Source organism: Colletotrichum truncatum, assembly GCF_014235925.2.
Source record: "Colletotrichum truncatum strain CMES1059 chromosome Unknown Contig_0003, whole genome shotgun sequence".
NCBI lineage: Eukaryota > Fungi > Ascomycota > Sordariomycetes > Glomerellales > Glomerellaceae > Colletotrichum > Colletotrichum truncatum.
The window spans coordinates 1,351,338-1,373,530 of NW_027222400.1; the positions used below are offsets into that span (position 1 = coordinate 1,351,338).

Sequence of the window (22,193 nt, forward strand, 5' to 3'; positions counted from 1 at the left end):
CAAGGCGCAATTGTTAACCCTAACCCCCGCTCTGCCAAAGTCATATATGTACATAATATCCATTCTAACTACTTGTCGCTCGGTAGAGGGTGTAGCCATTTGAAATTCCCCTCAAAAGCCTCCATAGCCGTTACGAAATCCAGCACCCGCGACTGTTGAACTGTGGGCGACAAAGCGAACGAAAAGAAAATCTTCTGCACAAACGAGAACGCCATCAAGTATCTCGCAAATAGCCAGTGCCAAGTTGATGCCCATGCATGCATTCGTGTTACCCGGGCCGAAGCCTTCAAGTCAACCTCCAGCGGAGCTCGTCTCTCCTTCTGATACATATCGAACATGTTGTGCAAATCGGCTGTCAGGGGCTGGCCGCCGCCACCGCCGCCGCCTCCGGCGGATGATGACTCTTGAACAAGCGGCCGCAGCCTGTTGCACAGCGCAACAACATCCTGAATACCGTTGCTGAACCCTAGACCCGCGTTTGGCGTGAACTTGTGCGCGGCGTCGCCAACGAGCACTATGCGGCCGCCCCAGCTCCAGTGAGAGCAGATGCCCTCCTCAAGGCCAGCCCCGCCTACACTGTACCGCTCGTTGAATACGTCTTTCACCTTGAGCGTGTCCGTGACTGGCCATTCAGCAAACCGCCCCGCGTACTCCTCGAGTTGCTCGGTCGTGAAGGAGATCCTCTCGGAGGTGGGTGCGGGTAGCTTCTCGTAAAGGAAGATCCACCCCCTTTCCTTACCGGTCAGGTACATGATGGACCGATCTGTGCCCTGCGTCTCGAAGCCTTCCCCGGCCGCGCTGGGGCGGGGGAAAGACGCCCACAAACACTGGTAGTGTGCTTTGAACGGGTTCACGGGGTCCCACGTGCGAGTCGGGTCTTCGGCGAGGGCGAGTTTGCGCATCTGGCGCCGGGTGGCGGAGTGAACGCCGTCGGCGCCGATGACCATGTTTCCGGAGTAGCTCGAGCCGTCTTCGCAAGTTACCACAACGCCCCCGTCGGTGGGTGTGATGTCTGTGACCTTTTTTCCCGTATGGTACCGTGCTTTTACACACTCGGGGAGAGTATCATAGAGGACTTGAACAAGGTGGGCGCGATGGAACGTTGCGAGTCCCGTACCGTGGCTGTAGACAGCAAGCATTAGACAAAGAAAGAAGAAGAAAAAAAAAAAAAAAGAAGAAGATAAAAGGGGAAAGGTTAGACGAGTAGCCTAACAAAGTCAAGCAACGTACTTCTCCAACATCATCTGGCCGATTTTGAACTGTTTAAAGACTTTTCCGTCGGTGGTGAAGCCCTTGCTTGCTGAGAGCATGCTGCAAATCTCCATGAGCTGGTCAAGAATCCCAAGTTGATGGAACACCCGGAGAGATCCAGGAGAGAGGACCAAACTAGCTCCGACATCCTCGACGATGCTGTCTCTCCGTTCGAGAACGACAGACTCGATGCCGGCGCGATGTAGAATGTGTGCCGCCGTGATGCCGCTCGGTCCGCCGCCGACGATAATCACCTTGAAGGGCTGAGCAGTCATTTTTTTTTTTTTTTTTCACACTTGTTATAGAAAGATGATAAAGAAAGGGTGACTTAAGCCAGTACCTCTGTAAACCCACGTTCACAGTATTTATATGCGGCAATGTTCTTGTGACTTGGTCTCGGAACGACCCTCTGGCACGATTTTACGATGCTGTTTCTCCCGTCGATGTCGTGATTTCCGACAACCCGGCATCGTTCCCGATGTTCAGAATCCGGTTTAAACCTGACCTCGGCTTCCTGTGAACGTCCGCCGGGTTGGTAATTATCTCCGTCTGTCCATTGAACGAACCAGAGCCTCCGCCATGTGGGCAACTAATGCGTTTCAGCGTCTGTGCCAAGTAGATTCAGTACAGTATCCATACTTCCACCGTAGACTATCGAGAAAAGAAAAAAATGGGCAGGCCAACTCTGAGTGTTTGATTGGCTAGAACAATATCCAGATACCCTAGGACAACTCCATAGAACAAGGGCTTCCTTCAATTATCGCATTGTAACACCACGAGAAAACATTCTCGTCAGGATGATGGGCGGTGGTCATCTCAGCGAGAAAAAGCATGATTCTCGATCGTGGTTAATCGTACCTTGCTTTGCAAGTAATGGAACTGTAACAGTTAAGATTAGTATAGGAATTGAGTCAGTCTTTATTGGTATTTCTTTCGTTAAAGCTGGTTTTTCCATAGCTCTATTATTTAAGCTTTCCTCGGTGGCTTCTCCTTCCTTTTACGGCTCTGTTCCCGCCTACATTAGTTGCAGTGGAGCTTCACGGACACGGAAATATGCTACCTACGCAGGAATTCATCACCTAAACACGGTGGAAGTCAGGTCGACTAGGAAATCTGTATAGTATAAATGTAACAAACTTTGATTCCACGGCATTAAGCCTTTATGAAGAGTGGATCGTGCACTTTTGCTTGTTCACAGGCTGAGTAGCAATGGTGTTGACGTCTATATGAGCGCCCATCGGCCTTGTTTAAATTTCGTCTTTGCTCTCTCAACTCCAAGAAACCAAAAGACACAGCAGATAAAACCCCTTCAGAACCGGTACCATGAAGCTTTACTCCTTCCTCGGGGCGTTCCTTCTCATTTCGCCAGCTGCCGCCGAAATGTATTGCCGGACTATGCCCTCTGTAGGTTGACCGTGGACCGAGACTTGGGCTAAGGTAGCTGACCTTCCTCTAGGGCTCATCACCTCGATGCCCGACAAATTCAGAAGCATGGAAGGGCTGCCAGAAGTTTTGCCCAGAGCATGTCAGTTCAAACATGATTTGAATTTCGCCCTTTCAGCCCGCTAACCAAAGGCCGTTAATAGTGCGGAAAGAACCCAATCGATTGCAGATAGTAAGTGCAGAGCTGGTTTTGGCCATCGATTTGCTATGTTATATTCTAACCATTAAAACAGTAAAGCAAACCAAGATTATGACTGCTGGTGTTGGTAGACTTCAATTGGAAGACTTTTATAGCATCGAACCTGGGACTCAAATAAGGCGATTCGGAACCAGTTGCCTTTGTGCGCTAGAATAGAGCTTGTTTATGACCAGACTTTAGAAGTAAACTTGACTGCTGAATTGATAGAAGTTGAAAGAAACCACCCCCCCCCCCCCCCCCCGTGGTTTTGGTGTTGGCTAAGAGTACATTGTAACATTCGCTAACTGTTGCGATAGTTGGAATACGGAGCCGTGTGGCACTTCCAGCCACACGCCCGCCAGGCTGAGAGGCCCAAGCCTCCCAGACCCACGTGACAGGCCAAGGGGGAATATCCCCACCTTCTAGTCAACAACACCACTTTCAACTATCATCATGAACCATCGATTAGAACCAATTTACTGTTATTTGTTATTGACGAACGGAATTCCGTTTCACCCCCTGTTTCACCCCCTGTGAAACCTACACTAACCATCCCTTGCATTCCTATGAATAGTTTCTGCATATCACAAGAGAAAAACACGCAATACTGAATAAAACCAAAAGAGACGTTACGAAATGTTTACATAGGCCTGGCCCCCTGTAAGCTACGTGGACAATCACCACCTTGGACTAAAGAATGGAACTGCAAGCTTTTGACAGCTACCTAGTTGAGGGTAGTAAGTCCTACCGCACAACTACAGCAAAGAAGGGGAGACTGATGGGCCTTCAGTTTCCAGTTGGTCAGTCTGCTCAAGCTAACAAACCAGTGACCGCAACTGATCAACCTACCCGCCTCGCACCAATCCCAAACCCGCCTAGCGCGACAAATCTGATCCTATCCACCCCGGTAATACTTAAAGCTCTCCCCAAGCTCTGGCTTCAAAAGCTCCGTGCACGAACCGGGCAAACTTGATGGAGGGGAAAGGGGGGTAATATGTAGGGGGACCCTGCCGCATGCCGGCTTGCCCGTTCTTAAGCGTTCGCCTTCCCAGCCATCTTCTTTTTTTAATCTGAGGAAAGAAGGCAGCAGTAGCAGATAATAACAGCACAAGCAAACATCTGATTTTAGACTGAGAGGGCCGTAACAGATAAAGAACGAAAAGCACTAACGGTAGGCTCGGCAAGAGAGAGGGAAAAAAAAAAAAAACAGATTCAATTGGATCTTAACATACATCCCAGCCCTCGCTACCAGTGTTCCAGACCTTCAAGTCTCTTCTCCGACCCTCCCCTCCTGTTCCCCTCGCCGCACATCAGAGCAAGAAATTCCCACATTCCACATTCCCCGTCCACTCAGAATGATATGCTGAACCCGCCGCACACGAGGATCTGAGAGCGCAAAGTAAAAAAAACCCCCGGCACTAAAGACCTGCGAACGCACAATCGCTTGCATCCATCCCTTTCACGGAAAGAGGCAGACCTGAAGCTCCACGATCAAGGCCCCCCCTAGCTCAACCTGCCAGCCCCTTCCAAGACCACCATCTTTGTTCCTCTTCAAGCTAGGGATCTGTCCTGTCCCTGTTTACTCTTCTCCATTCTCCAAAAAAAGAAAACTGGGATCCATTTCATCAATTGCCTGGAAAAAAAGGGACCCCTACGAACTTGGTCGCAAAAGTAGTTCTCAATCCAGGAAACCACGTGCGCTCGAGCTTCAAAACCCCAACGTCGCATCCCTACAGCCTCGCACAAGGGGGGGTGTGTATCCGCATCTCACCACCACCACCACTACAATAATCTCTCCTCCACCTTCTTCCAATTCCCTCCCTCTCACAAACACCACGAGGCAACCCACGCGCTGTCTCAATTACCCCGCCAAACCCCTTAAACACCCGTGCCTTCAGCATCTTCTCTACCGTAGATCCTGGACAGTCGCACATTTAAACACCCTCCAACTCAAACTCTCAGTGGCAAGCAAGCAAGGAAGAAACTAGGCAAAAAGAAAAAAGAGAACAACTGCAACAATGGGCTTCTTCGACTTTGACTCGGCCTCGGTGATCTCGGGCAAGTCCTCCCACTCGCGCCGCCACTCTTCGCATCACAAGAAACACAAGCACCGCTCGCGGTCTCGCTCCTCGTCCCGCAGCAAGCGACACAGCGCGCCCAGCATCGCCGCCTCCATCTTCGGAGGCGACGACTACAAGAAACACAATTCGTCCAGGTCTTCCTTCTTCGGGATCCCCAATGCGTCGCGGTCCTCCTTCTTCGGCTTCGGAGGTATGTTCTCTTTGGTTGCGCAATTCACAATCCCTCTCCCATTCACTCTACACCTGCCGTGTCCAAGGCACATTACTGTGGCACCCACCATCGGAATTGATCAATTGACGTTTGTTAACCCCCGCCTCAGGCCGAAGCCCGTCCTACTACAAACGCTCCCCGCGCACGTCCTTCCTCCAAAAGACGCTCAAGCAGGTCAAACGCCTCTGGCGGGACCTGGTCTACTACGCGAAGAAGCACCCGTACAAGGTCGTCGCGCTCGTCATCATGCCCCTGATCACAGGGGGATTCCTGACGGCCCTCCTGGCGCGCTTCGGCCTCCGCCTGCCGCCCGGCATCGAGCGCATGATTGGCATCGGCGCCAAGGCCGCTCAGGGCGACTCAATCGGCCTCGTCGGCGAGGCCATGCGCATGGCCTCCAACGGGCTCGGCAGCCGCGGCGGCTCCGTCAACATTGAGAGGGGCTACGACGGCGGCATGCAATGGGAGAGGAGGAGCGTCGAGCGGGACGGCGGCGGCGGCGGCTGGACCGACGGGCTCATCAGCGGCGTAGCCAAGATGTTCGTCTAAAATCAGTCCGCCTGCTGCTGACCCGCGTCTCGTATGTTCTATGAAGTCACTTTTTTGCTTGGGAAGGGTTATATCCAATATTTCTTCATGAGTTGTCACGTTTTAAGGCGTTTTTACAGGTACAAGGTTGTGGTTGTTATTATCATCATTTATATTCTGGTTCGTCCCGTGCTGTTCCGGGACCAACCCTGTGAGAGCTCCAGACTTTAGATGCGCATGGTGCATCCGCTTTAGGATAGATCAAGAGAGACGATTGATGACCACATGTACGCATGACAAAAGACAATACCGGACTCGGCATATCACAGGATCCTTTTTTTTTTTTTTTTGGAATAGTAAATTGATTAGGGAATAAAACTCTATAACAAAGACAGGACAATGGTAGACTTGGGCGACTATAACAGCAACAATCAATCACTTCTTCTTCTTCCTGCTCGCAGCTGGCTTTTTCTTGGACGGCGACGAGTTTGATGATTTCTTGCCCCTCGACGTTTCGCGCGTCGGCTCGCGAGACGCCGCCTCCTCGACGACGATGGCTTCTTTCCTGCCGCGTCTTGTCTGTGCCGGTTGTGGCTGTGGCTGCGGTGGCGGCGGTGGCTGGGCGATTTGCGCTCCGTTTCCAATGCCATCGCTGGTGCTCTCCTCCGTGCTCTCTTCGCCGCTGTCCTCGCTGGAGGATTGTGGAGGTGGGGGTGCCTTTGATCTGGTCATCCTCGCTGTTGGAGGAACAGCAGGAGTACGTTTTCCATCTGTTGAGCCCGACACATTTCGTCGAGCTGCACTAGCCTGAGCGCGAGGGCCTTCAGTCTGGAATTGGAAAGGATCCAGTCCGGCTCTTGTTCTTGACATGGAAGATGTTGATGAGGCCGGCGACATGTTGGGTTGGCCCCGGCCGTCCTCGGAAGTTGGATGGCCCCGTGATGAAATGGGCCGTGAATCTGAGCTCTGACGGGCACCGATATAGGCGTACTGAAACGGTGAAGAGCCTCTGTCACCAAAAGCTCGGGAGGGAGGTCGCTGAGACGCAGATGTTGATGAGCGCTGACGGGTGCGGGTGGCGTTTGGAGGTGGAAAATAGCCCATGGGGGGCATTGGATCCCGATTTTGGACTTCGGCAAAAGTGCCTGGGGATGGATGACGCGGCAGGTCATCATCGGCAGAGATTGTCGGAGACCATCTTCGAGATGGGGCTTCGAATTGCGCCAGAGGGATCGAGAATCGGTGATCCTTTTCCTTGCGCCGTTTGCGCTCTTGTCTGCGAGCTTCCTTCTCCTTGCGTTTTTTGTATCGCTCAAACGCCGCCATCTCTTCCTGGTTGAGCCTGACATCCGACCTACCCTTTTCCTGAGCACGGCGGATGCGAGCCAGTGCTGTTTGTACCAATGCTTCTTCCCTCTCCATCGGCGATAGTTGATCCCAGTCAATATCAAGCTCCTCTTCTGAAGACGAACCCTCGCTGTCCTCGTCGCTATCGGCCTCGCTGCTGTCGTCTTCCTCGTCCGATTGATAATCATACCCTCTCCGTAATGTGCCCGCTCTGTCACCCAAGTCTGTACCCGTAAAACGTAAGGGGTCGCTGGCGAACCGCTTCCCTCTGGAAATCAAACCAACGCCTTGTATATCTGAATCTTCCTCGTCTGTTTCTAGCTCCTCGACTCTCTGTCCATCCTCCCAATACCCCCTTTGCGCAGCTCCCTGGTTCCTCCGCCCGCGCCTCGATGGTCTTCCCCATTGGGGAGCAAATTTGGGAGCTCGCGGCCGACCATCTAGACCGCCTCCCCGGAAAAAGCCTCATCGATAGGCTTGTCCATAAAAGCAGCGTGGCCAAGGATGACCACGCCAGAAGCACCCACGAGCCAGAGCAACGTCGAGAAAGGCGACGCGTACAGGCCAACAGGCACAGAAATAACAAGAAGACCAGTCCAAAGCTGCGAAGTGGTAGCACGGAAGCTACCAATCTCAAGGTCACGACCCTCGAGCTTGCCGATAAGGAACATGCCAGCAACGACAAAGATGATGTCGAACAGCAACACCCAGTTAGTAAGCAAAGCGTATATGCTGAGCATTACAAAGATAACACTGTAGTTGCTCGAGAAGTAGGACAGGTTGTAGTTCCATCGTGATTGGACTTCGCCGAAGTTGGCAGGCTTGGAGATTCGCTTCATGTCGAAGAACTCGGAGATAGGACGCAAGTTGGCGAATCTAGCAGTGAGACCACCGGAGCGCATCGTGTTAAAGCGGTCCTGGAGGTTCAGGCGAGACGTGAGAGCGTCGATAGGGATCTGAATGCGAGCCATGGTGCCAGTATTTGGGGTTTGAGGATCTCTATGTGTCCGAATGGAATGTTGGCGTCGAAGGAGAGTTGTCGAAAGTAAGTGAAAACTCGAAGTTTAAGGCTTGCAAGGACACTTTGTTAGCAAGGGGAAAGATCTGTTCTATTTAAACAAATGCAGAGTAGTTGCAGGTGTTGGGTTGTGCTAGGTGAAAAGAAGCGATGGGTTTGAAACATTTCGATGGTTCAGGCCATGTGTCTTTTCAGCTCCATTCCACATGGAATTAGCTTTTTTTTTTTTTTTTGTCCGCGACGCGAGCGACTATACGTAAGACGAATCACCGGGGGCTTAAGCCACAACCTCGAAAAGCAGGGCTGAGTGCAGGCATAGACTTAAAGAGAAGGGAATCTTACATTTGGCAGTGGCAGTGAATGATGTCGATGATGCACTTGATGGTGTCGTCGTGATGGTCGTCGTAAGCGTCAAGGCTCGGGACTGAGTGACGGAACTTTTTTGCTGTATTTTCTTTTTTTAAAATTCGGCTCGTTGGCTGGATCCGTAATCTCGTTCAAGAGAGCTCGGGGGTGATGATTCGCGCTAAGCAAGCACCTTTCCCACACGGCTGGTTGGTGTTGGAGAAAGGGGTGGGGGGGGGGGGGGGGGGCCTGTCGTTTGTTTGTCCGGTCGTGCTCTCGGTGCGTTGGATAAGGGTAACGAGGTAGCGAGGAGAGAGCGAAAGGGCGCGAGATTTGCCCGGCTGGGGGTCTCAGGGGACGGCAGATGCGCAGCGGAATGCAGAATGGTGGAAAGTGGGGAGAGAGAACACCGTACCTGCCCGAACAATGGGATCGAGGGGAGGATGCGAATGGAAGGGAAGGTACGAATGCCCGATAAAGGCACCGTATCTGGGAAGTAAGGGAGGAGGGTGTTTCCAACCGCTTACCCTGCCTTCCTTCCTTTGCTGTAATATTGCTTCCTTCCCAGATAGGAGGCCGAGAGCCCTTGATCTTTTTTTTTTCTCCCTTTTTTGTTCTTTTGGTTCAGTGTCGATTTCTAGTAAGAAGTGGGTTCGCCTATCCTCGACCCGCGACTTCACTTTCCTTCCTTGGAAAACACAGTCATCGGCTCAAATAAGGCATCTCAACACCCCCCTTCCTACTCTCGCGGTTGCCGAAGAAGAGAAGGGAAGGCAGAAGAGAAGAGGAATGACGGGTAAAGGAGGGGATATGTGCTAGGTTAATGAAGGAAGCGAAGAGCGAGAGAGCTCTGACCGCCCCTCTTGCACGAATGCAGATTTTTCTGGGTGTAGCTATCTGAGTTTTGGGGTTCAGTGTCCTTAGCTGCTACCTTACATCTTACATCACTGCCTAACGTCTCACTACAGACGGCACTTCCAGGTTTTTTTACACTCAGGGCTGCTGCCGCCCCAGACGCATTCGGAGGGGGAGGGTGAGGTTCTAGAGGGCCAGCTCAAGACGGGGCGGCAATGGAATGGACGGGGTAGGACAGTATGACGGGTTGGCTGGAGCACTTATGCACGGCACTGGCAAGTGAGAGCCGGCCAAGTCAATCCGAGGCTGTCGAGTGTTTCCACACCGCATTTGTGTCGTATATCTGAACGAGGCCAAATGGAACCCCCCCCGATGCAGCGATACCCGTATGGTGATGGAATCTGGGAGCGGTGGAAGAGGTCAGAGACAATGGGGAAGCAAAAAGGGCGAACCAATAACGGGCTAGCAGTACATAGTTGCAAAAAGCCCAGCCCGCGAAAATAGTACTCCCCCCAGGGAAAGCCCCAGCTGTCCAAGTGACACTACAAAGCAGCCATCCACCGCCAAGGTAGCTAATTGTGACATGAGGTGAATAATAGTGGTGGTATGCGGGAGCTTTGTTAAAAAAAAAAAAAAAAGACGGGATGACAGGCGGGCCAGTGCAGGCAATTTCAGCTCGACGCCAGTGCTCAACCAGTTGCTTGATTAGTGTTAATGCGCATTTATCATTTCACATGTCCTCGCTTATGATCTGCCTTCTTCTCTGGGAACCAACAGGATTAGAATGTCGGAACCAACATGTTGCAAGTTGGGATTAGAGAGGTGCTCATGCCAACTTGGCACATGGCAGCAGCGGGGAAGAGCAAACGATAGCAATGATGGCAGGAGCAGCAGCTTGTGTGGGTAACTTGATGCCAAGGCGCAACGGGTGCAGATTCTGGAAGGGGGTATTTATTTAGCTCAAAGTCGGAAGGTCGGCACGCGTACTTGTCATCAAGTTCAATTGCCTGCATTGGACGGAGGACGAAAACGAGGACCAAGCGTCAAGGCTGTGTCATTTTGTGTCTCCCCGTCGGGCATCTTCAGTAGGGGATTTATGCTGCCTATCTGGTGAGTCCTTGATGAAGTAAAACATGAAAAATAAATAAAGTTATTGTACAGCAGAAGGAAGAAAAATAAGTCACTACAAAATCCTCTCACTCCCACTCGCACTTGCCAATCACGGAACATGGGTGGAGCAAATCATGAATGACTCTCTCACTCCCCTCCATCTTTTCTTTCATTGGGCTTTTACCGCCTCTTGCTTCCTTCTTTTTGTACGGCCTCTCTTGCGTCTGTATCCATACTCGTTTGTAAGACTGTGTTTCATCGTGCCGCAATCCATTTTGGGATTTGGTGACAGTTGGTGTCCACTCCAAATGAATACCAAACACCAGCACCAACAGCAGTACCAACAGCAGCACCAACAGCCAACATTGCCTTGCCCCACACACTCACTCCACAAATCTGTTGGAACTGGTCAACGATCATCTTACATACAAAGCTGCTCTGCGATAGTTCCTAGCTTCCTTGACTCAAGTTTTCGGACGATCCATGCGCCCTCGGTGAAGCTATGAGCAGTCCGTCGGTAGGTCAGGAGTCTGCGGAGGCAGTATGGATATCATATCGAAGAAGGATTCCCTTCCTTGACTATTTCCAGCCTTTCTCTAGGCTGCCAGGGTTTGTTTTTATTTTATTTTTATCTGTGTTCTTTTCCCTCAATTGCTGTATGGAGCAGTTTCCATAATTCTCCTGCATGTCCCTTTTCTTTCAATGGAATGCTAGCATTGTAATATCCCGTCCAGACCTTCCCTGACCCTGCCACTCACACCAACCGAACAATCCGTCCATGAAACTTCCTTTCCCGTGTCCGTGCAATATTGCAACCAACGTCATCTCATCACACATACTTTCGTTCTATTCAATAACTCATCTACCCGCATCATCTAGCCTCTTCAAACAGACCCAGGGGTCATTTGCTACTCAATACTCCGTATCGTTCCATGGATTCCTCGCATGGCGCATATCGGGATGGGCATGCCCGTTCCCCCCATCCTTGCCGTTTACCCCCTTCCCCTCCTTCCTCCGATCTGAATCCCTCCGGCCCAAAAATCGGATAATCAGCTACGGGGGCGACATTTCTATTCTCATCCAGCACGTACAGCACACCATACAGACACGACATGGTCTCCTAGACATCCCTACCAAACCAAATCTGTCGGACAGGCACACTCCTAGTCGTCCACCTACATGCCGTGTTTGCTGCGTGCTGCTTCTGCTACAGTCCGTCTTATTCCTGCTCTGCTCCTGCCACATGGCCATTACTGCTGCTTCTCAATCACATCTCATCCCTCACTCCCGCCAAGTCACTTGGGGGGCACACCCAAACATCCTGACACCCCCCTACCACCCCTCCTGCTCAAGGCCGAACTGGGCTTGCCGTACCTCCCCGGGATTGGACACCAGTATGAACCCCGCCACTCTCACCAGACGTGTTGCTACGAGCCGGGATGTACGTACTTTTACCTTTTTGTGGTTGATTGTTTTGCGACTGCAATACATCTTACAGATACCCTTACCTTTTCTTACATTACTGTGCCCGAAGGTAGGTAGGAAATTAGATACATCACTGCCCCTACATTAAGTATCTCTCCTTTCACTCAATCGCTTCAAGCACCAAAAGCACCAACCGTCCGAATCGGTCGGACTCACCACAAGCGAAAGTGCAGTACTGCATGTGCCGTACGGGCGCTGGACCTGGACCGATTGTTCTGTTCGTTCGTCGTTGCTCTTCTTGACCAAGGCTCGTTGGTACAGGCACTGGCTTTGGCTGACTGGTCCGTCGGCTCAGTTCGTTTGCTGCCCTGGCCAGGGGAAAAGCAATAATTATCTCTTGTGGTTCCAAAGAGACGAGAAACAACCGAGAGCCAAAAGGGCCTTCCGTTTTTTCTCGCAAACTTATTCTGCTGTCCTGTCCCATTCCTTTCCCTTCCTTTCCTTTCTGTTGGGGGGTCGCCATGAAATGACCTTTCCTCCCACTTCTTTTCTCTTTTATTCATCTCGTCCCCGCTGCTCTGCGCCCAAGCGTATTCTCATGACCATCAGGTAGCCGGCCCTGGTCGTGCTTAGTAGACGAGACACTCATTTGAAGCCACTTCAGCACCCAGGTTTGTTCGTCGCTGCGCACATAGCGCGCTACACCTACAGCCAAGACTGAAGGTCCGTTGTGTGCTTTTTAATTTTTATTTTATCCTATTCCGAATCAATTGATTCTTTGAATCCATTAAATTTCCGCCCACTCCCCGCCCCCCCAACGACCTAGCGGGACACCTGCCCGTTGGTTGCGATACGAAGGCCTGCGATACGAGGTCGATGAAAAGGACAGATCCGCGTTCTGGGGACGAGAGACAACCGCTGATTAAACCCTGGAAGAAGAAACCACTACCATCATGGCTCCTCCAACAGCCGCAAAACGACCGCATGCCGCGATGAGCAAAAGCAACCAGCCCATCGCTGAACAATCGCAACAATGGTGAGTGTTATCAAATGGGCTTGCGAGTGGATATATGCTTTGGGGAGCTGGCTTCGCTACCAACTCTTTTTCTTTCTGCAATTCCCGCTGACATCACTAACAAGGCCCGAAACATCCTTTCCGAACTTTGACTGTTCAAAATATGATTACATGCCGACCGACGACGGCGGCTTCTGGAAGCTACAGCAAAATTATGCCGCAGAATCGCTTCCGGATGTGGTACCTCGCTCTGTCACAAGCAAGTCGCCCGTGCAGACGGTACAGGACATCGAATGGACCTGCCTATCAGCTAGATGCCCTTCGAAGCCCTTTAAGCGCAAGGCCGACCTTGACCGTCACTACAAACAAGCTCACACCGATAGCCAGGCCCAACCTTCGCCCGCCTTGTCTCTCAAGGATATCACCCCCGCGACAAGCATCAGCAATCCTAGCCCCAAGATCAGCACCAAGATCAACACCAAGGGTAAAATCACGAACGCCAACGCAAAAGGCGCAGGTAGTCGCAATAACAGTGTGGCTGGCGCCGTAACAACTAAGGAAAAGGATGGAGAATTCAATTGCGACTATCCGGCCTGCCATCGCTACGACGACGGGTTCAGTCGCAAGGACCGTTTACGAATTCACTTCGTAGACGTCCACAAGGAAGACGTCAACAAGAAGGGCGGAGAGATCACGGATGAGTGGCTACTCACGCGCATAATCGAGCCCAGTTGGTGGCGCTGCACAAAGTGCCTTGTGAGAGTCAACGCGACAAGCCAATGGGAATGCCCTCGAGATGGAACCAAATGCGAAGACAAGCGCCGCGAGTTCCGTGAGAACATGGATCCCGAGATCTGTGAGAACATAAAACCCGAGTGAAATACACAAGCACTTGTTAATCATGGAATGCATCGGCTCGCTTGGCCGGCGGCGGGGAAGAGTTTGGGATATCAAAAACGGAGTTCTATTGCATAAAAGTTGTCTCCTACGGGATGATGGAGTGGCGTTGTGGTTATTTGCCATTCCCAAGGTCTGATATTTTGATTTTATTTTCTTGTGCGATGCGACTTCTTTCGTTGGACGGGGTGGGAAATTTTACGAAAGGAAGGGAATTGGCATTTGGAGAGAGAGTCTCTTCTTCATACACCTGGACGCTCGTTGGCATTGTGATACCGTACGGGGGCTTTGTCATTACGTCTGCGCCTGTTTTTACCAAGGTATCATCTTTTTTCCTGGGTATGTTCTTCTCTTCGTTTGGGCAACACTTGCGATTCTCGCGTCAGCCTCTCTAGGAATGATGAGACGATTAGGATTTTTTTTTTCTTCTTTTCCTCTTCCCGTCCGTTCTCTCGATGCGAGACCGAGGGGTCCCAGCGTATTCTCATCCCTCTCACCGAAGTCCACCAAAGTCAACCGTGAAGTACGCAAGCACCTATCACCAAAATCCACCGACTAATGTGATTGATATTCTCGTTGTCGCACTCGCTACACCAAGAAACGGTCCGAGGTCCGAAACCGCGAATCCTAACGCACTTATTCCTCCGAAACCTTCCTGCAGCTTTTATCCGTTCGCCATACGGGGTACAGATACAATCGCTAAAATCCCTCTGCTCAGGGTCTGCAAGAACAGGTGGTCTGATTTACGGGTGATGCGGGTGGTGCTCAGCTCAGCCTCCAATCTGGCGCACTCCATCTTCTTGCAGGTACCACATAGGTTATGATTGGAGAGACCTGCAGCGAACCACTCACCCCTTCCCCTCCCATTAAGGAGTGGGCCACGATTTGTGCATACTACGCGGGCGGGGAAGTGGACAGGGGGGCCGCGCCCAACCAAAACCCATCCGAGATACCGATCATCCCAATCGATGGCCCTTGCTCTCGAGACTGGGCAACCTGGACAACCTAAATTTCTGGGCAGTGAATGATGAGATCAATTAGTTGAAGGCACAATTATTGCCCTTTTCTTCTTGATCGGTCTTCAACCGAGGCAACAGGAAGAGTCCGGATGTGATTCGTAATTGTTAAAAAGGAAGTAGTTGGCGTGGCACGCCATCTTTGGACGATATACCAGCGACTTCGGGAAATACTCTATTGACCTCCATTCAACCGCCATCACAGGGCCGGCCCCGCTGGAATAATTTGAATGAACCACGAGTGTTATTCAGCGTTTCCAAACGGCTGGCATTTTCGAACTCTAAAAAGTCCTATTAGATCCACTTTGGTCATTGTGGTGTTCTTTCGTAGATGAGAATGTCAAGATCGATGACGTGGATTTACAGAAGCAGCACCTGTTCTGGCATCCTCGACTTCCTCATTTATTTTTAGTCGCGACTCTGGCGCTGTCAATTTTCGCGCGATGCTGAAATGTACATGCGATTCTGACCACTGGCCGACTTGATGTGTTTCGCTTTTAATATCGAGAACAAAGCCGTACATGCGCTTATCTCTCGTGCAGAAATGCAGTTTTTGAAACACTCGCGCATTCTGATGGGCCAATTTCGAATCCGAAGCCATTTTTACAAGAACAAGATGACTTTGCCTCAACAAAGGGCATGACAATGGCTTGCCTGGGTCTACTATCTCCGTTTTGCGAGGGTTGGTAGTAGGGGCAAGAGGGCTCGGATCGTTTTAATGACTATCGATGCCGAGAGAACTCCTCCAAATCGGGTCCACGGAAGTGGCTGTGTTTGGAGCTGACGATTTCCGGTTTTCCCACGGTCGACGCCAGCAGACATGCAAGTAGGCAAATTATAGCCTGAAAGCACAAAATTAGAGGTAAGCCTCTCTTATATTAGTAGTACGTTGAAACTTGACATCCAGAGCAGGGAACGAACGAATTATTGCGGAGAGTAGCTCGGCGTCTGCTGTGCTGCCCTTATCATACATGTGTTGTGCAGTAACTATAGGGACTGGGCCATCGAGGCCGTCTATGATGCGTGTTCTCACAACCTGACGATTCTCAGCCAACACACTCAGAGGTTTATGCTCACGGAGTTGATATTAGAGTGTCCCCCCCATGAAATATACCTCTCTTTCATCACGTACTCGGAAAATGTAAGGCACTGCCCTCGTGTCATTCGGAAGCCTGCGTCAAGGCTGCTGCGATCTTCCAAGGCAAGAACCCAAGAACAGCTCCGATATAAGTTTTCACTGAGCGCTCTTGCCGCGGGAACGAGTCTCACTGCCGATGGACTACTGCTGACGGATGTGGCGCCGTGTGGGCGGGCGGGCGGCTCGACGTACCTAGCTGCAATGACGAGATGTTGAACGAATGCTCCAAGTTCTGCTATTCGCTCGGGTGACGGAAGCAGGCTGTCCATGGCCACTTTATTCGCTCTCTGTTGTTTCCCCCCTCTGCTACAAAATGTTAAGGAGGATTGGTAGCTTGCAGAACCAGTTCGCTCAGCAGAGTCCATAGCGCGCGTTCACCAAGAGTCGCAGGCAGAACTCTATCGCGACAGGTATCATAACCCCGCCCTGCAACGGAAACCCCGTAGTTAGTGAAAATAGATATGGCCGCGACATATTCTTGATGCGGACGGAACGCCGTCTGTGTCGCCTGCGCGGGTACCCACACCACTTACACGGTTGTGGTCGGCAGGTGGGACCCGGAGAACGGGTATAAAGTATCCTATGTACCGCATCCGGAACCGGGCCGGGCTAGCCGAAAGGCTCTGCCGGACGTGAAAAATGTTGTTTATGGGTCCTGAACAGGAAAGGCATTAACAGATCGGACTGCGAATATATATAATTCCACTATATTGATGTCTCAAGCTTTGGTGATAGATGTTATTATATGGGCTGGCGGCTGGCATTAATAACTCTTCAGAAAGAGGATAGAGCTGTCTCAGTCAACTCCTAGCTACTACCCTCGACGGCAAAACATTGTCAAGATTTCCATCTTGTGGGATCCGTTCGATAGGCAATTTAGGTTCTTTGAGAAGGACAAACAAACCATAAACGCCAAGGAACATTTATGATCGGGAGATGACTCCGTTGGGGGAGAGCTCTATATTGAGACATGCCCTGCTTTGAACACCCCCAATGAACGCGTGCACCCCAACATTTTGACGAACTGAGTCGGTTTGAACTGATACATTCTTAAATCCTCTTGGAACTGATATTGTTTGACATCCGTTGGCTGTGCCTTTTGAAGGAGGTATGCTGTCTGGCTTCGCTCTTGGGCAAGTCTGGCCTTTTGAAAAAAGAAGAAGAAAAAAACCCAACCAGACCTCATTGCCTAAGCCGCATTCATGAACCGATTCCCGTCAACCTCATCCATAAGACAGACCGGAAGAGAGAATAACCGTGGCGAAAGAAAAGTTGCTTCGCCACGTCATCTTGAATCGTCCTGTTCCGTCTCAGGTCCCCCCCCCCCCCCCCCCCCCCCCCCCCCCCCCATAGAGAGAGAGAGAGAGAGAGAGAGAGAGAGAGAGACGGTCTCGAGCACCAGCAGCGTCCCCGAAGCCGACCTATAAAGGAAGCAAGTCTCACATGGGCCGACGACGAGGTAGAACTTCTGCGCGGCGAAACGCAAGGTTACCACGTCACACCGCTGCTACTCAACTACGCCTGTCATGCAAAAAATGCACCCCCCCCCCCCCAAAAAAAAAAAAGTTTGTTCCACTCGAAATTTTGTTATTTACAAACGCTCTGGATTTCACATATGTCCGCAGCGCTTAATCCAGAGTACCCGACCAAAGGGCCACCCTAGAACATATCAAAAACCAAAGACTTCATTTCACGGCCACTGTGCAACGAGATGCTTCATGCCCAAGTCTGACTACTACCACACACCCCCTTTTCTTTTCCTAGTGAGAGAAATCTGCATGCACAGCTGTTGACCGCCTGACCTATTGAACGCCTATGCCGGAAACAGTCCCCTAAACCTTTCCTGATGCAGACCCATATGCTTCTAATCAAATATCATAAAAAATCATTCCGTCGTCGCGTTCACCATGAGACGACTAATCCTTACAAGGTAGACTTAAGCCAAGTAGCGATAGGTCGGGGTCGACACGTCCTCAACTCGCTCGAGGTACTCGCGCACGATCAAGTCTTCGATACGCTTCTTGATAAGGCTGATCTCAGGCTTGAAACGACTGCTGAGCTGGTCGATGACCTCCGTAATGAGATGCGAGTGGGTAAGTTCCTTGCGTTGCCTACTACCTGTTAGTACACGTCACAGCACACAATAGATCACGGGGAGAGAAAAACAAAACATACTTCATGATTCTGACGAGTGCGGCATCGATAACGTGAGCACGGGTTTGGTTGTTCTTTTCCTCAGTCTGCTTCCTCTCATCATCACCCTCGACCTTGGAAGTGGCGTTAATAATGGGCGCCTTGATGCGGACCGTCTTGCTGACAAAGGCGTTGTTAAACTTGAACTTGTCGCCGGGCTTGATGACCTTGTTGGCGGGCTCCTTGACAAGTACCCTGGCCTTCGGGACGATGGAGAGAGAGGTAAGGATTCTGGCAAGGTCCTGGTTGGGGATGTTGGTCTTGGCCTGGATCTCCTCAAGAGAGAGCTCCTGACCATCCTCCAGCTCATTGAAGAGCAGAAGAACAACCATGCCGTATGTCGGAACGTTTATCTCATACTTCCGTTCGCGCGACAGTGGCCCCTTACCGCCGGGAATAGCAGGGAAAACGCATCGGATGTCAGCGCTACCGGTCGAACCCAGCCAGGTCAATTTGCGACCACTGCGGTTGGTGAGGTAGTACTTGAGCAAGCTATCCTGAAGACGCTTGATCTCGTCCGGCCAGGTGCAGCCCGTGCCGTCCGTAAATTGTGAGGTACGGCCCATAATGTCAGGGGGCCACGAGTTGGTGGTCAAGATACTGACGCCAAGGTCGATCTGTTTACGTTCGACGTCGCCCAAGCCACGAATATGATCTCTGTAGCCCGCTGAAAGTTCGGAAGAAGACTCCATATCTCGGAACATGCCTTCAAACTTGGCAGTAAACTGGTTACCGAGCTCCTGCTTCATGCGTGAAATCATCGACTTCTCAACGTCGTGACTCTCAGACTTGTTGTGAAGCAAGCGCTTGGCAAGATGTTTCTGGTAGTATCGCTCAAAGAGATCCTTATCGGAGAGATAGCGGATAATGGTAATGGCTTTCTCCAGTACCTCTTCTGTCTCGGTCTCGGTTTTGCCCCGGATTCCGCGGCGCAGGTTGTCGTCAATAAACAATGAGACATACTCTGAACTCTTGGTAAACATGTTAATGAAGTCAGAAAAGCTCTTGGTAAGAGCGGTTTGGATGATGAGGTCCTCCTGGAAGCATTTCTTCCACAGGTTGTCAAACTTGTCCTTAAGCTTGAGCACGTCGTCAACCCATTTGATCGCAGCAGCTGTCTGCTGAGCCGAAGAGCTCAACGTCTTCGTCTTCTCTGCGGCCTCTCCATCTTCACCATCAGCCGCTGCAGCCGTGGCGAAGTTGGTGTCCTTCAGAATCTGTTCGATTTCGAGGCCAAGTTCGACCACCCGGGCAGAGAGAATCGTCTTCAGCGATGTCTTCTTGGGGTCGACCCTTGACACAAGCTGGTAGAGGATGGAAAGCTCTTCTTCCCGGTCGTAGTTAACCATCGACTTCAGACCGCTGCCTTCGAGGTTCAAAAATTCGTCCAAGTGCGCCGAGATCAACTCCTCTTCAACGACTTTGATGGACTTCTCTCTTGTTTCATAGTGGATAGTCGTATCGCAACGGTCGTTCTCCTCTGCCAGGCGGCGTTGTGTGTGTCGAAGCCATGCGCCCGCATCAGCATCCCGAAGTAATCGTTCACACTCCTGCTTGTAATACTCCCGTTCAGATTGGAGATATGCCGGCTCAAAAGTTGTTAAGTAGAGCTTTTCTGCCTCGTTCTCTTCGTCCGACTCGTAAAGGCAATCCAGCATGCGGACAATGTTCCGCAACAAATGACGATCAATATTGTCCCCATCCCGCTCCATGTTGATGTGATCCAAAATGACCGAGTCGAGAATATCAAAGACGGAATACTCGCCACTTGAATTGAGGTTGGCCCGCAGAATATGGTCTCGGAACAGACCGATAGTCGCAGTATAAATGGACGCACGACGAGCATCCTGTGTGTAGCCGCGGTCGAGATACATGAGAATGTCCGCAGTCATGTTCATGGAGGTGTTGTGATGGTCCCAAGAGGCTCTCACGCCCCGCAGGAAGTGTTCACCCATCTTGCGCCGCTCGTTGACTGATGTGGCGGAGCCACCCATGGCGGCACTAACTAGATTCGCGGTAACGAGCCGCTCGATGTCGGGGATGACATGCTCGGCAAAGTATTGTTCCTCGTACTGCTTGACACGGTCATAGAGCATCTCTCCCTTCTTCTTAAGTACTATCTTGTACGAAGCTCGGTACAATTGCTCGAATGATAGGGTGCTGCAGTTTTGGTTATGAATGTCTGTAAGGGCCTGCTTGAGGGTTTCCCAGCACTGCTCGAAGTCGCTCGTGTCGATACCTGAAGTGAGCTGCACACGAGGTTAGCATGTGTTGCCATGTGATCTTGACCATTTATTCTAGAATCAAAGCCTCTCATTGAGATCTCACAGCCCAATAGTCTAAAAGGAGTAAGAGCCCCAGCACAGACTCTTGAGAGCATTTAAATGATGGGGAGACGGGATGAGCTTGGACAGCGGAAGAGCAAGGGCTAATCGCTGTCAATGCAAGAGTGTCCTTGCACCACCGGCAGCCATGGCCATTGCAACTCCCAAGCAACAGTCCCAGCCAGCGACAAGAAACACAGTAATAACTTACCCTGCCCGGGCGGCGCGGGGGCCGAATGCGACCAGCACGCATGGCTGTACCTCCTCCACCTCTACCAGAAATCATCGCCAATGTTTATCAAAAAAGCGTACGTAGAGAATCTTTGCAAGAAACGTTGTATTGTATGGTTGTTTCAGGTCGAAAGAGCTCTCGTAGGAAACCTGAGTCGGGTGGCGGCGGGGTAGCTTTGCACGGAAAGTGTGGCGGTTGGTACAGGTGGAAAGAGGGGTGACGATGAAGCCTGTGGTGGGTTGAGGCGAAGGAGAAAGGAAGCGAAGAGAAAGCGGGAACTCTCTGCCTAGCTGGCCTGTATGGTATAGGCCGCACGTATGTGCAAATTCGCAGGAGGAAAGGTCGAAGGGGGGGATAATTTACAAGGCATCGCAGGCGGTAGATGTAGTTGTCCAAGTTCACTTGCGGAGAGAAAGAAAGCAAGGCTGCGCTGGGCTGGCCCCGAGGCCGGGATGGTCCGCGCACACACACGAGGCAGAGGCGCGACCGGGTTGTCGGATCCAATCAATTTCAACGCTCATCCCAGGCACTGAACGCACGGATCTCATAGATACCCGATGATAGGACTGTAGGACCCTGATTCGTTTATTATTTTAATTGTCCTGTCTCCTGATGACTCCACACTTCAGCGCCACCTGTGGCGTCTCAGCTCTTTTTTTATTTTTTATTTTTTATTTTTTTTCCTTAAACAGTGACCTCTTTAGGTGCAGATGCAGTGACGGTATTCCCAATCTGATTGAGAACCAATTAGCTCTTCCCTTAAGAAGTCCTGGGCTTCATACAACAACACCCACACTTAAACCACTACATCAACACTTTTCAGTGTCGCATCAGATAAAAATGGCTTCGCGCTCAGCATTCACCAAGTTCGCACCTCTGTTGCGCCAACCGGCCCGCCCCAGCGCATCTCCCATCATGCGCCTTCTTCCTCAAGGAGCATTCACATCCCAGCTACCGCTTCAGCCCGCCATCGCAGCGCGCCTTGCCCACTCGATCCCGAAACCAAAAGCCGCGCGCGAGGCCGATACAAAGACCGCGCAACAGATCCGTCTCGAGTCGAACCCTCATTACCAACTAGACTTTACTTGCGTGCCCTGCGATACCCGCTCCCGGCACAAGGTCTCTAAGCAGGGCTACCACCACGGTTCCGTCCTCATTACTTGCCCCTCGTGCCGCAACCGCCACATCATCAGTGATCACCTCGGAATTTTCGGAGACAAGAAGGTCACCGTCGAGGATCTCATGCGCGAGAAGGGCAGACTCGTAAAGAAGGGCACCCTTGGCGAGGACGGCGATATCGAATTCTACCCCGAAGAAGGCGCCGCCGAGGATGCTCAGGCTCAGATTGCAGGGGGGAAGAAGGAGACCTCTTCTTAAAAACACTCGAACAAAATCGGCTGTAATACTGTACAACAATTGTGATATCTGGGGACGGGTGTTTTCGGACCAAACTAAAAGAATCGAGGACGGCCTCGTTGGGCCTGGGTATGACTGCATAGATGGCGTTCTGGATACCCTACATCACGCTCTGTTGAGTGATGGAAACGCAAGACGAATTGTAACAATAGAATATATAACATCTCACA

At 51.3% G+C, this 22,193-nt stretch overlaps 6 protein-coding genes across 6 annotated transcripts; 3 read left to right on the forward strand and 3 right to left on the reverse strand.

The window, feature by feature from the left end:
• Positions 1–68: 68 nt before the first annotated feature.
• Positions 69–1,526, reverse strand: CTRU02_205259 (FAD binding domain-containing protein; the record flags this gene model as incomplete). The annotated part of the gene is made up of 2 exons (XM_036722557.1): positions 69–1,122; positions 1,231–1,526. The coding sequence occupies 2 exons, from the start codon at positions 1,524–1,526 to the stop codon at positions 69–71; spliced, it is 1,350 nt and encodes a 449-aa protein (XP_036585454.1).
• Positions 1,527–4,890: 3,364 nt separating this feature from the next.
• On the forward strand, positions 4,891–5,713 carry CTRU02_205260 (uncharacterized protein; the record flags this gene model as incomplete). The annotated part of the gene is made up of 2 exons (XM_036722558.1): positions 4,891–5,143; positions 5,274–5,713. The coding sequence occupies 2 exons, from the start codon at positions 4,891–4,893 to the stop codon at positions 5,711–5,713; spliced, it is 693 nt and encodes a 230-aa protein (XP_036585455.1).
• A 414-nt stretch (positions 5,714–6,127) lies between these two features.
• On the reverse strand, positions 6,128–8,010 carry CTRU02_205261 (prenylated rab acceptor 1; the record flags this gene model as incomplete). Its single annotated transcript, XM_036722559.1, has 2 exons — positions 6,128–7,408; positions 7,486–8,010. The coding sequence occupies 2 exons, from the start codon at positions 8,008–8,010 to the stop codon at positions 6,128–6,130; spliced, it is 1,806 nt and encodes a 601-aa protein (XP_036585456.1).
• A 4,735-nt stretch (positions 8,011–12,745) lies between these two features.
• CTRU02_205262 (uncharacterized protein) lies at positions 12,746–13,686 on the forward strand (the record flags this gene model as incomplete). Its single annotated transcript, XM_036722560.1, has 2 exons — positions 12,746–12,828; positions 12,933–13,686. The coding sequence occupies 2 exons, from the start codon at positions 12,746–12,748 to the stop codon at positions 13,684–13,686; spliced, it is 837 nt and encodes a 278-aa protein (XP_036585457.1).
• Positions 13,687–17,794: 4,108 nt separating this feature from the next.
• On the reverse strand, positions 17,795–20,661 carry CTRU02_205263 (cullulin 3; the record flags this gene model as incomplete). Its single annotated transcript, XM_036722561.1, has 3 exons — positions 17,795–17,969; positions 18,034–20,300; positions 20,587–20,661. The coding sequence occupies 3 exons, from the start codon at positions 20,659–20,661 to the stop codon at positions 17,795–17,797; spliced, it is 2,517 nt and encodes an 838-aa protein (XP_036585458.1).
• Positions 20,662–21,447: 786 nt separating this feature from the next.
• On the forward strand, positions 21,448–21,984 carry CTRU02_205265 (dnl zinc finger domain containing protein; the record flags this gene model as incomplete). Its single annotated transcript, XM_036722563.1, has 1 exon — positions 21,448–21,984. The coding sequence occupies one exon, from the start codon at positions 21,448–21,450 to the stop codon at positions 21,982–21,984; it is 537 nt and encodes a 178-aa protein (XP_036585459.1).
• Positions 21,985–22,193: the final 209 nt, after the last annotated feature.